Raw genomic sequence first — 14,485 nt, 5'->3', positions numbered from 1 at the left:
CAGGGGGGCTCTGCACAGTCCCAGGCAGGCCAAATGGAACCATCTTTCACCAAACAGAAGAGCAAGAAATGAATGGCCTTTGTTAAGGAAAGAAATGGAAATGTTTTCTAGTTGAACAAGCTGTAATTTAGGAGTTAACAGCATGTGTGTGTTGGAGAGGCAGCACACATGCTTTGGAATAAATGGGCAGGGAAGGGGAAGGGGAGTGTGCAGCTCCATTCCAGCACTCCAAAAATTTTCTTTTTCATTGAAAATCCTGACATTTTGAATTGGTGTCCCAGCTGCTTTAAAACTGCATAACAGAAAGTTAGTGGACTTAGATTTTCATCCTTGTTTTCAGGTAGGAAAAAGTACAACTTGCACTCGTTTTTTTAATTTTTGGGATTAAAACAAGAGAAGAAAATTATATATTTGTTAAAGCTAAAATAAAATATCAAGGGAGAGATCTCTTGGCTGCTTGCCTCTTCCACTGAAGGTGAAACTCTAGCTACCATTAGTGATATCTCAAGTCGTATGTGGAGAGCAGAATAAAAGCTCTTCTCTGCTCTTAGATCAGCAGCATATAGATCAAATGAACTTGTGAGACCCTGGATTAACTCCAGCAAAGTCCATGCATTTTTTCTGTGGTATCTGGGCATTGATACTGGTTCTATGTCATGCCAGAATAAGTCTTTGAAGACCAATTCCAATACTAAATAAAGTCACCTCACCGATTCTTCAGGAAATTACGTGCTCCTTATGAAAGAGAGCAAAATCTCAGTGCAAAACTGCAAGAACAACTGTTAAAAATTATAGTGCCTTATAAAAATTATTATAGGCCCTAAATAAAATCCCTTAGTGCTTGATTAGTTAGTGTCTCTGACTCCTTAGAGCCACTGTAAGTTGTGCTCTGCTGATTATATATCTTATATTGTGTTGTGATCTTCATCCCATAGGAGAAGAGATTAGGCAGGAATCATCTCATTCATCAGCAAAAGAAACTCTTTTGCAGAGGAGCTCAACAGCTACTCAGCCATCCACACTGGCTTTGTGCAATGTTTTCAAACCATTGATCCCAGCAGCCTGGTAGAAAAGGATTTTTCTGCCAGCTGTCTTCTGCTTTTATATTCTTAAGGGCTGGCTTGGGAGGTGGCACTGCAGAAGGGCCTGAGGAAGAAAGTGGGATATGTTGTGAGTGTGCTTTGTGGAAGAGGAAGCGGGCTCCATATTCCTCTTTCATGGACCTTGGCTTCCCCAGGCACGCCACAGCAGCTTCCTGATGTTTTGACAGGGATGACAAAGCTGCCCCACTGCAGGCAGTGTGGGAAGTGGCCAGGACATGTGCAGGTTTTCAGACTGCCTTGGCCCCTTCATCTCATGATGAAGGAGACACAGGTCTCTAGCCTGGCCACAGTGGCTGCTCTTTGTAAAGGCAGCTCCTTATTTTGCAACACAAACACTCAGATGGGTTTTTTCAGCATGTTTGCATGAGCAACATAATGTTCCAGGAAGACTTTTAAGGAACTGCAGTTCAGAGCCAAATTCAGCAACTGCATTAGAAATGGGCAAGTCTTCTAAAGCCAAAAGAGCCATGTTTGTATCCATTAGAGAAGAATTGGCTCTCAACATTGAGAGAAACAGTTTGCCTTGTTAGCCAGAATTAACGACTGCTCTGATACATACCAGGTCATTTTGTTTGTCATCTCTGGAGTACAAAAAAGATTTCAAATGGCTTTAGCAAGATGACTGGTTGTCTGCTCCCTGGCAATAAGGCACAAATAATTTTAGTATAGAAAATTGACTGTTGCTTTTTTTTTCCCTAACCAAGACAACAAACAATATATCTCTGTGTGCACTATTCTAAAAATATCTCATCTCTGCAAATGTGTCTCTGATGTGGGAGGAGAATGCTTTCAGTTTGCTGCACTCTTTGTGTGAGGCAAGTGAATAAAAACTACCCAGCAAATGCTGACAGGAAAATTATTTTGCTAAGCTTGGAAGGGAAGAGAGAAGCTGATGGACTTGTGCCTTCAGGACAAGGCTCTCTTTTGGTCAATGAGGCAGAATCCACCTTTAGTCGTTAGTTCCATGCTTCATACATAAAACAGCCAGGGGAAGAGGTAATTCTGTTGGGAACCATATTTAGTGGTTGTGTAATGTTCCTGTGTGGGAAAACCCAGTGTGTTCACTGCATCTCTGCTGGAGGTGCTCAAGAAGGGGTGCCCAGGACTGCCCACATGCTGGTAAGGGTAAGCAGTAATTGAGCTGTATTTCAGGCTCTCAAAGAACATAAAAGTGGAAGCAGTGGTGAGAGAGAATCTTCTCCTTTTAGCTCCTAATGGTTCCCATCTGATGTGAAAGAAATCTTCCTGGGGAAGACCACAGGCTTGTGTCCAACTGGTTTTTGTTCAGTGGAAAGCAGAGCTGTGGGAGAGGAGGAGAGTGCACAGCTGAGGCTCAGTCAGGTGCACACTGATTCACTCAGCTCCAAGGTAAAATAAGCACAGCAGCTGACCCAGAGGGCAGCTTGGTCAGAGCCAAGGGAGCATCACCTATGTCCTAAATGCCAGGGCAGCTTTCCCTGCTCTCTCCTGGCTCAAGTGTCTCTGTCCTGGTGCCAATGCTCTCCACATGCAGCAAAAGGAGGAGCAGGTGCAGATGGAGGGCAGAAATTTCATAGTGCCCTCTGTGCATCAGACTTGGTTTTGTTGAAGATTGGGGAAATCAAACAGGAACAAGCTCCCTTACTGTGATAAGTCTGTTCTGAGGGCAAGAAAGATGCTTTGTTGAGCAGGAATCAGCAGGATGATCTCTGAGGTGCTTCCTCTGTGTATTTGTTCTGCCAGTGGAACATTTGCTTTATGTGTTACTGACAATACAGGCACAGTCTGTTGACTTTTCCAGATGTTGATTGTCCTGCTTTGAAGATTCTTCCTGTTGTTTTAGTTGTTTGTGTGTCTGAATGGTGGATTAGATGTACTGCTTGTTAAACAAATAATTAAACACTGAGAGCTTTGAAATCCAGTATGTTTAATTAATGAGCTTTGCTGAAAAAGATGTGTACTTGACTCATTACAAAACAAGTATAGTTTTTTAAGTAGTGAACTGTTATGACAATTTGAAGTGTTTGCTATTTGATTAATAATTTTTTCATTAAACCTTAAAAAGTCACCAAGCAGAAAATCAAGGCCTCACAGAACATTTGCTGTGTTGCCTTGTGTATTGTGTCCCCCAAATTCTCCATCTATGTGGTTTCTCCAAACTCCTCCTCTGCAAAACCATGCTCCCTTATAGCCTGAGATTAGAGTTAATTAATACTTTTAAGTCTTGCTGTACCTTGGACCAAGGTCTGTGGTGATGCCTTGTGGGGCTGGTGCTGTACAAGTGCTGAAAAACAAATAATAAAAAGAAGCAGTCCCTTACTCAGAGGAGTTTCAGTAGAGCTCATAAATACAGGCATCAGCTGCAATGCCTTGTGACACACTTCATTAACTGCTGCACTGGCTGCTAAAGCTGAAACACTCTGGAAAATTGTATCTGCTGCATCTTGTGCTCTAAGTTTTCTCTCCAAGTCTGAATGCATTTTGCAAAGGGAAGAGAGGAAAGCAGAGGCAGGCAAGGGCTGCTGTCTCCCAGTCTGTGGGGTTTGGATATAAAAAGAGCTGCTGAAGTGGTGCTTTGCCATGGCACTGGGGTCTCAGGATGGGCTGGGGCCATCGCAGTGAGGTGCCCACCTGAGCAAGCAGCTGCAGGCTCAGGGAGATGGTGGGTGAGGGTTTGGGCTGGCACCTTACACCTTGTGCACCAGAAGAACCATCCACACTCCTGTCACTGGCATCTGCCTCCTGTGGGCTCCAGACCCAGCACCATTCCTCTGCGTGGGTCACCTGCAGGGGGAAAGCATCCATGAGAGTTTTTAATGATGAGTTTTATTCCCTAAACCAGACAGCAAGCAGGACACAACTATGCTCATGTCTCTTGCCAGCAGCATAACCTGTGGTAGGGTGAGAACAAGAAAAGGGTGAGGTAGGCTCCCCTTCCCACATGTGAGTGTCCAACACCCGTGAGAGGTCCATTCCATCTACAATTGGGGTAGAAAATAGAAGCAGAGGACTTCAGGAATGAAACAAATATTTCAGAAAGATAATAAACACATAATAGCTTCTTTTCCAAAAGCTATTTGGGCATTTGCTTCAAATGGAGCTATCAGATTCCAACAAGCTTATTGATGAACAAGGCAGTGAAAGAAGAGGATCTTCAGCCTGAGCTTGGCTGTGGGCTCTAACACAAATCCTCTTCTGCACACCACTGTCTGTGCTGAAACGAGCTGCTGCCCACTGCTGTGGCAGTGCCAGTGCTAAAGCAGCAAAATCACCTTTTCTGGCCTACAACAGCCCTTTGGGAATTGACTCACATCATGCTCCAGCTTATTAAATCAAATGCTCCAGCACCAAGCCTTGCCAGTGATGGCCCCTCTGCCATCACTAAGACATTTATTTCCAGTGTGGGGCTCTGAGGTACCAGAGCTGCTCCTCAGCTGTGTCTGGGAATCATTGAATTCACAGTGGTGGCACTTCTCACCTTTAACCACTGAAAACCCCTGACACTCCTCTGTTAGTTCCATTGCAATTCAAAATGTGTCTGTGCTGAGAGAATGGTTAGCCTGGAATTCCTGACCTAACCCCTGGCTCTGCCTGTTCCTGATTCTCCCACTCTAAAATCTTGGAGTTACACCTCTAGAGAGGAAAACAGAAAGTATTGATGAATCCTGAGGCAGGAGTCAAGCCCTGCATTCCTCCTGATTGTTTCTACCATCAGCTGGCAAGGGAGAACATCACATCCTACAGTGGTGGTGTTCTCACTGCAATAAAAATGAATCCAAACCATCCCCTTTCCCCCAAAGCTGGAAACACCAAAATATGTGAAAAGCCAAGACACAAATTCTTCCTGAAAAATTACTGTTCCCTAGGCAGATTTCTCCTGTTCCCTGTCTTTGTTTTATGGCTTTTCCATAATAAATAGGGGGCAAAGGCTGAAAAAACAACATGGTGCATAATTTCTGCTTTCCCATGACTGTAAGCTTTAAGGCACAGCCCTGAAATTGGTGAATTTACAGCACCACAGCTGAACTCAACATTTGACCTGCATTCCCATCACCTCATTTTCCATAGCAAAATGTTCCTGCTGAAGGTCAGAGGGTCAATTCAGTCCTCAGCTGAGCACCCAGGGTCAGGCTCCACTTTTGTCAGGAGGGTTGAGCACTTGGAAAGAGGAATAAATATGCATGGTGTGTGCCTTCTGTAAAAGTGCTTAGAACAAAACCAGAGCAGGTATCTGAGGGTGGGCAGGGTGTGGGGACACTCACCCTGAGGCACCCCACAGTGAGCAGGGACAGGTACTGCCAAGCTCTCCTCTCTGCCTAACATTCTGCTGGTCTTCTTTACTGCATTAAGGATGGATTTCTTCAGCTCTGATGTGGCCCCACAGCCCCAGCATGAAGGCATTGGGCTGGTGCAGATCCAGCCCAGGTCCCCTCAGCAGACTGAGCCTGCCCAACAAGCCCAGAGCTCATTTCTTCAGGCAGTTGCCATTTGGCTTTCAATGAAGGGAAAGGAGTGTCAAGTTGGACTGGTTTTTATTTACATGTTTTTCAGGATATCTCCAATCTGAACAGGACGTTACCTTTTTTTGAGGCATGTGAGCCAATGTCAGCTGAAGAGCCCAGCTGCTTTGGAGTGGTTTTCAAAAACAAGCCCCACAGCATGAGAGAATATGGGATTTGAGGAATGAAGGGACTTGTAGAAGTAGGTATTTCCAGGGTCACAGGATCTGTTATGCAGGCAGAGTCAAATTTACATGGTTATAACTGACTCCCCAGAGACTTCACACCCTCAAATACTCCATCCTTGAACTCTCAGCTTTGTCTTCCTGTGCAGGCAGTCAGTATTCATTTATCCAGAGAGATGTGTAGCTCTGGAGCTTCTATAATCATAGGTGGAACCACACTCTGAAGTCATGCTCTCTGACAGGACTGACTGAGCTGTTTGTTGTTCTTGACTCCAGGGGCAGAGCCACAGTCTGAGCATGCTCATGCTGGAAATAGAGGGAAGAATTTAATAACTGTGATATATTGGGCCAGATGATCAGTCTTTATTCAGACTTTGTTTGGACAAAGTATGCTATTTTGCAGAGGTGTGTTTGGTTGGAAATGGATGCTTAAACCTCCTAATTCTAGATTTTCTAGCTTGAAAATATGTGGTTTGGATTCTCACTTTTAAAGACTCGTGGAAAGGGTGCCTGCAGTTAGGTCAGTACACACAACCTGAAATGATCACTGAGCCACTGCACAAAGACAGCACTGGCAGTGAACCACACAAGCTGGGTGTGAGGACAGGTAGATGGGAAACAATTTAAAAGCTTTTGGGTGCTGAGTGTGCTGTGGGGATGTGCAGCAGCAGTCACAGCTCACTGCACCTCACACTGCCCTGCTGAAACCTGTGGGAATGCTGGGATGAGGAGCTCATGGAGCTGTGATTCTTGGACGCTTCTCTGTTGTCACCCTTGGTGTTGTGTCACTTGGGTGTGGAGCAGTCTCTGATTAGTCCCAGCTGCCAGGGGAAGGTGGTTCCACTCCTCTTGCACCCACTGTTTGGCCACTGGCACTGTGGAATTGCTACAGCTGATTCATTCCCAGCAAAACCCAAAGCTAATAGCTTTACATCAAGGGTGAACCTGACCTTTCACTCTTAATAGCTCTAAAGGCAAAAGATCAGAGAAAAACACATCAATACTCTTGATTGTATTGATGTTTGGTTGTGCAAATATCTTTCTTCTAATAGAAGGGGTCTTAGCTCCTCACCCTGAAGTTTGTCAGCTGGGGAATTCAAACTTGCAATATACTCACTCACTGGGGGAACAAGTTTGGTTTCTTGGAGGGGAAGAACAGAAAATAGTAAAATAAAGACCATGACCTAGCAATGCCCCCTGGCTAACCTTGTGCAAGGGGCAGGGAGAGTATCAAAGCAAAGACTTGCATGGCTTTCCTGTCCCACATGTGCAGACAAACTGCTGCTCAAGCTTTGTGCCATCTGAGTGGGGAACAGGAGTTTAGTATTTAAAACTGGGGTTAAAAGGGGGGGTCATTAAATGATTAATTAAAAACCTTAGAAAAATTCGAAGTGGAACTTGTCACAGCATTGCACAGGTATTCCTTGGATTCCACAATCATTGCTTTGACTGTTACAAGCAGTGTCACTGTTATGTGGTAGGAGCAGGGGAAATTCTTCACACTGAGAGCCAAGGAGGCTTTCCAGACCTCCCTCAGTCTGATCCAAAAATGGGCCAAAGACTCCCAGTTCCAGAGCAAGGAGTCATGGCCCATTGGCAGACCTGGGCCACGGGGGTTTGCTGTCTCTGCTTGCACAGCTGTCTGAGACTGGAGAGAAGGAGAGACTAGAAGCAAGTGAGGCAGCACTGGAGAAAAAATAAAACTGAAATGCAGAGCTCTGTTAGGGAAAATGTTCCTCTCTCTGGACCGTTCAATTGGTATTAACCTGCTACATTTGGAGTTAAATAATAGGCAGATAACACATTTGAGAACCATAAACTGAGTGGACTGAATGTGTACAAAAATTGTAATAAGCTCACTTTCCATCTGTAACAAAAACCCGTTTAAAGTCAATAGTTCCTCTAGCCACACACATGGTTTCACTTCTGGAGATTATCATGACTTGTATTTTAATTTGCTCTTTGATTTGTTTCTGGTCATTGATCCATGGAGGATGCTTGCTGCACCATATTTTGGCAGGAACTGGAGTGTGTGCATGGAAAGCAGAACTGGTAAAATGTTATTTATAATTGATCAGCATGACATGTATGGGTTTTTATGGCAGCCAGGGTGGCTGATTGCAGCCTTCACTGCCAAAAGACCCAGCCATGGAGACCACCTGACAAAAAAAAAAGTTTGAGGTTCAGTTTTTCCTAGATGGAGGGAATTTAGTCCAGATTTTTATTGGAAGTTCTGCCTAATTTGTAAGATGATTTTTTTGGGTGGCTTACAAGAAAGTTGAGACCTACTGATTCCCACTAGTATTTCCACTGCCAGCAGATGTGACTGACTCCCTTTGTGGCTGTGTCAGTGGTGCTTTTCTTTGCTGATTGCTGCAAGGGGAACCATCCAGCATGTCAACAATTATCAGCTTCACCTCCTTTAACAAGCTATTGTCCCTTTGTGTCTATAAATTGGCCTCAGTGCCCACTGGAGAAGGCCTAAGGAGACACCCAGCAGGAGGGAGATGTTCAAAACCCCCTATACCCTGACCTATATGGGTGGGATGCATTTTCCCCTTCACAATTTTCCTTAACAACCTGCATGGAACAGAAACAAGCAAAGGATTTCTGTTTCAAATCCTATTTGTGATAGGCAATAACATGCATGTGTGGTCAGGTAAGCATGCAAACTGCTTCCCCAAGGTGGTATTAATTTCAAGCCTTTGCAAGCTCAAAATCGCCTGGGGCTGTGTTGGTGGTGATGCTGGCTCCACCTCTGCCAGGGATGCCACTGTTCCCATGGCAACTCACCATCTCCCATTTTAATCTTCCCCTTCCCTTCCATTAGGCAGGATAATTCCCAGACACAGAGTGAGGAAGCCGTGTCCAGGTGTGGTACAGTTGGCATTAACACTTGTTTAGGAGGAGGTTGCCCCTGGATATTTGCCCACTGCAGGCTGTTGCAGCCTCCATCACTTGACCCCTTACCTCACACAGAGGAGCTTTCCAGCCCACTCAGCACTGCAGGGCATCATGAGAAAAAGCAGGAATGTGAAGTTTGTGCATATTCAGGCCCTGAAAAGGCAGTATCCATGGTCCATTAGGTTTATAGCAACTGTATCAAGTCTTCAGAATCTTTCTGTTTCTGGCCAAGATGCTACACAGCAGTTACAGCTGTACAGTGAGCCACCAGACCCAAAGCATGTGATCCCTGAGGCAAATCCCCATTTCCCAGGATCCAGTGACCCATCAGCAAGGCAAGACAGCCCTTCTCCACCCTGATGGTGGAGGTTGCCAGAAGTAAACTGGTACTCTTAGTTTTGAAGAGCAGAGAGAAACATGGGGGAATAGAAGTACAAATTTAGAGGCCTCTTGCAATCCCTTAACATCCTATGATTCTATGATGTTTCTTTAAAAAGTCAGGTCATGGACAGTATGGCACTTGGAGGCTCTGTGCAGGTTCCTTTGCATTTCTGCAGCACTTTTTCTGTTGAGAGATGACTGCAGGAGAAGGTCAAGTTAGGACAGGACAGAAACAGCCCAACAGGTTTATTTCTGCCAGGTCCTGTCTTGACTGTAACCAGTGCTTCCAGTGACTTATCTGTGTGCTCTGTGTGCTCTGCTTCTCCCCTGCAGTTGGCCACGGGCAGAGCGAGGGTGATCGGATGGTTGTCTCAGATTTCCACGTCTTCATCAGGGACAGCTTGCAGCACATTGATCTCATGAAGAAGGAGCACCCCAAACTGCCTGTTCTCATCCTGGGGCACTCCATGGTAAGCACCATGCTCTACCCCTCCCAGCAGCACCCAGGACATGTGTCACAGCCTGGTGGTACTCATGGGGATGGCAGGAAATAACTCATTCCACAGCAGGAAAACAAAACTGCAAAGAACCTTCCCTTCCACTTCGTTCACTGATTGGTTTGCCAGCATGCTACAGCCCTGAGATCTGCCTTGAGTAAAGACAGTCCTTAACTTTCTACCCCCACCATGGCCCTAATTAGCCATTTGCAAGGAGGAGCCTGCTTTTTAACATGACCATTCATTCCCGTGGCTGTGTGGTAAGTCTCACCAGCTCCCTGCAGCATCGGGTTTCCCCTTTCATTTTAACCAGTAACCAGGAGGTTAAGCCCTCCAAGGCTTTGTGAGCAGCATGGGGATGAAGCATAAAAATACCCTGTAGCCTTATTCTGTTAAACAACCTAACAGGAAAATGTACCAGGGATTAAGGCTGCAAAAACAAAGGCACTGATTTGGTGAACAGATCTGAAGCTTGATTCTGACAGGACGGGCCAAATCCCTTTATTCAAGCTAACAGTATTCCCACAGATGTCATTGATCTGCCCTCCCTGCCTTCCCAGAGGAGAGGAAAATGAATGAGTACTTTGGGATTCAGCCCATGCTCAGATAAATAAGTGTTCTGGCATAAGAAGGCATGGCATGCTCTGAAGGGCTCCCGTGCTCCAAAGCCACCGTGTAACAAGGAGCAATTTCCCACTGAAGCCTTTGAGATGCTTCTCGCTGCTGCTCCATTTAACAAGCCCCTGGTTCTCCAGAAGTGTGGAAGTTCACTAAATATTTCCCCTGGCAACTAATCCTCTGCAAACTTTCCCAAGCAAGCCCACGGGGTCCCTTCCATCAGCACCGCTCGCCATCAGCCCGTCCTCGTGCCGGATGGCTCAGCCTGGCTCTCATTTAGCTCCAGACCATGGGCTGGGTGTTTGCTGCCAGGCCCTTGTGGGGCTGGGGACACTGGGGAGGAGAATATTTAATTCCCATTAATTAGTGAAGATTTTCACATGCCAGTGACAGCATTGCTGTTGCCCAGGTTACCAGTGGCACAGCACGGAGCAAGCCCAGCTTCAGGGCATCTTCCCCATGCAGCACCAGCTTGTCAGGCTGATAAACCTCAACTTATTTTTCAAGTCCCACCTGAACTACCACTTCAGACATTTTCTTTTTCTCAGTCCTTTAAAGTAAGGAGGACACAAGGCATCCCGGGGAGCTGATGGATATTGCATGGAGAGTTGAGTTGTGTGACATGAGGGTTTATAGCATGAGAACAGAAACCAGATCTCTTCCCCTCAACAAAACCCAGACATTTCCAGTGCTTCTACTCCTCCAGCCTTCCTTGCTGACCCCACTGCACTCTCAGTGGGGCAGAGGTAATTGCTTGCTTGGACTAAACCCCTTCCAGTAACAGGATTACTATACAAACAAGATGTTGGCACCTGTATTAAGCTGCGGGCTGTTATTTTGCATTGCAGGGAGGAGCCATCTCCATTCTGACAGCTAGTGAGCGACCCAGTGAGTTTTCAGGCATGCTGTTAATCTCTCCTTTGGTGGTAGCCAGCCCAGAAGTCGCCACTCCCATCAAGGTAAGAGCAAACCCGTGTTGCACATGGTCACCTTGCTCTTCTGCACAAGGAAAAGTGTTAACACCTCTGGCCTTGAAATGCAGAACCCTGCTGGGATCTGTGCCACTCCGATGCCAGTCAATACTTTTCTTCTAAGTGCCTCCCCCACAGTTCCACCTACTTTTCAAAGGTGAAGTGAATCCTGAACCTGTCCAGAAAAACCTGTTTAAGCAGGAGTTGGGTACTGGTGGTAGCAGACTGTGCTTTCTTCACCTCACCCCGTGGCAGCCCACACAATGCTGTCCTTTCCCTTCCTCTCCTACAGCTCTCTTCCTGACTCATGCAGAGTCTGGTATAGTTGCAACACAGGCTGCTGGCTAAGTCAGGCCAGGGTTATTTTTGGCATTTGGGGGATGACCAATTTCTGAACAGAACTAGAGCTCCTCAGTCCCAGAAATCCTTTATGAGCCTAAAAAGAGGCTCCCACCTAAAGCATCAGTGCCCCAGCTGCATCCCATTTGGCCTGGTACCATGACTGGTTCTTGTCCAGAGCATCTCTTTTGGTTTGCATTTCGGCTTTGTCCTCCTCCCATTTCCATCTGGCCTCCAGAGCTGTTTCTGATCCACAGTTGCATTGCCCAGTTTGCCCTTCCCCAGGGAAGTTCTGCAAAGCAACTGAGCCTCAGCTCTCTCCTCCTTTTTGCATTCTAAAAAGAATAAACAACAATCCTAAAAGAAGCTGGAAGCAAAGGGAAGGAGCAGCTAAACCAGCACGAAGGACAGAGCCTCTCATTCCCACAGGACTCCTTCCTTTATTCTCTCTCCTTAGACACTTCTCCTAGGGCTAGCTTCTTGTTTTCATTTACTTCTAAGCTATTTCTCCTTTTTTTTTCTTCTGTGAGGAAGGAGACAGATTGCCTCAGCTTTCAGTATAATCCTGTCCCACTTCCTGCTGTAGCCAAAGCCATCTACAGACCTCACAAATCATTACAGGCACCAAAGGGTGCTTTCTAATTACCTCTTTTCCACTGAAAAAAATGCATTAAGACCTCTAGCCTTAAGATGCAGAACCCTGCTGAGATCTGCACCACCTGGATGCCAGTCAGTATTTTCCTTCTAAGTGCTTTCCCATAGTCCTAGTGAATTTTAAGAGTAGAAGTGAATCCTGAAGTCATCCAGCCCAATGAACTTATTTAAATAGGAGCCAGAGTACCAAAGTCTGGTTTTAGGAGGCTGGTTACTGGTTCCTCATGTGAGGTTACATTTGGCATAAGTGTCCTGTGAGCACCAGTGGCCTTGCTTTTTCTTATCTGGGAAAGCAAAAAAGAATAACTATTAAGAAAAAATAATACAGTCTGTATATGAGAGAGGCTGTTAGCCTTTTCTCTCTAATCAAGGGAAATAGAGAGCAATTGCTATAGCTTTACCTTTTGCTGGATGCTAAACCTTTTCTGAAACAAGGACTCACCAGGTCTGTGGGAACTAGCATTACTGTAGTCTGCTTTGTTGCAGATCTGTACCAGGTGTTGCTTTATTTCTGTGTAAGAAATAAATGCAATGATGCATTACTTAGGTAGGAAATCCTATTCTCTAACTGACATATTTTGGAGGTTTTCATACGGTCTCTTTCCTAGAAAGTCTCTCACATGCAGTATTACAAAAGCCCAGTCAGTTTCTTTCTCTTTCAAATCTATTGCATCTCAACACTGATAAAAAATTAATTATGCCTGAAATAGCTCTGTTCTGTCACACTCAGTTGAAATCATTTCGGGAGTTGAAAAGGTATTTGCAAGAGGAAGGATTGAAAACAAGCATAGTATTCCTGCATAAGCCACATTTTCCCATAAAGCTGTGTGGTTTTTTTCCTCTGAGAGTCAAAAAACATTTCATGGTGATTGTGCTTCTGAGGAACAAAGGCTTAGTTTTCCCTTGGAACTGGTACGACTTCTCAGCCCTGGGCCATTTCCCAAGGACCACTGCATTCATCCCTTTGCTGGGGAAGTTTCCAGCTGAGCAAGAATTTACCTTGGCCTGAACAAATGAGGGCTCAAGACAACAATAACAGCGAGCCAGATGACACACTGGGTCCTTCAGACCCTCTTAGAAATACCTTCCCTGACTGCTGAGCCAGCCCTGGCAGCAGCAGAGGCACAGCTCATTGCAGGCTCTGTGCAGGAAGATCAAATGCTGCTCTTTGCAGAAACTATTTCATCAGTGCCCTATAAATCCTGTGTCCTGATGGAAGCATCCAGTTGCAAATCCAGTTTTGTGAGAGGGATCTTGCTGCCTTCCCCCTTTTCTTCTCAACTGACCTGGACAAAATTCAGCTCTGAGTCTTTGCAGTTTCAAAGGCTGCAGAGACAGGAGTCACATATGCTGGCAAAGGGCAGAGCAGGGGTGAAAGAGCATCTCCCTCTACATTTCTGCTATTGAATGCTTTGAAATCAGGTGGGCAGGACATCCCCTTAGGAAATATTCCCTGGTATTTAATCCTGTACTGACCCTCAGCCTATTGTTTAAGGACTCACTACACAATATTCTCTCTTTATCTTTTGTGTTTTCACCTCTTGCTCATCTATTGCTTTCTAACCTGACTGGGCATCATGTTGCTCACTGTCTTTCAGCCTGAATCTGCACTCAGTAACACTGCAAAGAGGTGTAATCAAACTGGAAGAAAGTACTATATTAATTTTTATTGTTGTTGTTGTCGTTTGATTCCTTTATTCTGTTCAGTTTAGCAGAGATGATAATCATCAGGTTCAGAGTCCATAATCTTGCCTAGGATACATGAAGGTGCATAGCTTAAATCACCACTGCCTCGGGTTAACATGAAATGAGGAAAACCCCATTCCTCCTTGGACCATCATAAACTCATACCTGCATTGCTGTGTAGTAAAAATTAACTTTGCTGGCACAATGTCATAGCCAGTGAGGGGCTCAGGGTACTGGCAGACACTGACACTGGCTCCTGCTCATGTCTACCCCAAGGTACACATGTGTTCCCAAACCTGCTGTGAGTCTTTACTGCTTTTCACTCCTCAATGACTTTGACTTCAACCTTGTGTTATTCCTCTAATATCATAATTAATCTGTCATGTGTCATCTGTGATCTGAAGTGCCAGGGAGTGCTTCAGAAATTTTTAGGTATCTGCAGAAACAGAGGGCATAGGGGACAGTCTACCTCCAAGTGTTAGCTGTGAACACCACAGCTCCACAAACCAGACCAATGAACACTCCCTGTGTATTTTCTCACTTAAGCAGTGATCACTTAATTAAAGGCAGTTATCAAAGATCAGAGCAGAACTCTGGTATCAATGTGCTTGTAGTGCTATTGAAATAAAAGATGTTACCCTTTCTTCTAGCAGCAGTTTCCAGCCTAGG

General features: G+C 45.4%; 1 protein-coding gene across 2 annotated transcripts in view; it reads left to right on the top strand.

The window, feature by feature from the left end:
- The window catches only part of MGLL (monoglyceride lipase), a 62,338-nt gene that overhangs the window by 36,124 nt on the left and 11,729 nt on the right, over positions 1 to 14,485 (top strand). For both annotated transcript variants that reach the window (XM_071439668.1, XM_071439669.1), the window contains exons 4-5: positions 9,385 to 9,521; positions 11,015 to 11,125. In XM_071439668.1, the coding sequence (XP_071295769.1) occupies positions 9,385 to 9,521; positions 11,015 to 11,125 (248 nt within the window). The remainder of the gene's footprint in view (positions 1 to 9,384; positions 9,522 to 11,014; positions 11,126 to 14,485) is intronic.

Source organism: Agelaius tricolor, unplaced genomic scaffold (assembly GCF_023055355.1).
Source record: "Agelaius tricolor isolate 1412-34295 unplaced genomic scaffold, bAgeTri1.0.p SCAF_14, whole genome shotgun sequence".
NCBI lineage: Eukaryota > Metazoa > Chordata > Aves > Passeriformes > Icteridae > Agelaius > Agelaius tricolor.
The sequence above is the reverse complement of the archived record's forward strand: the minus strand, read 5'-3'. Positions and strand labels throughout refer to the sequence as shown.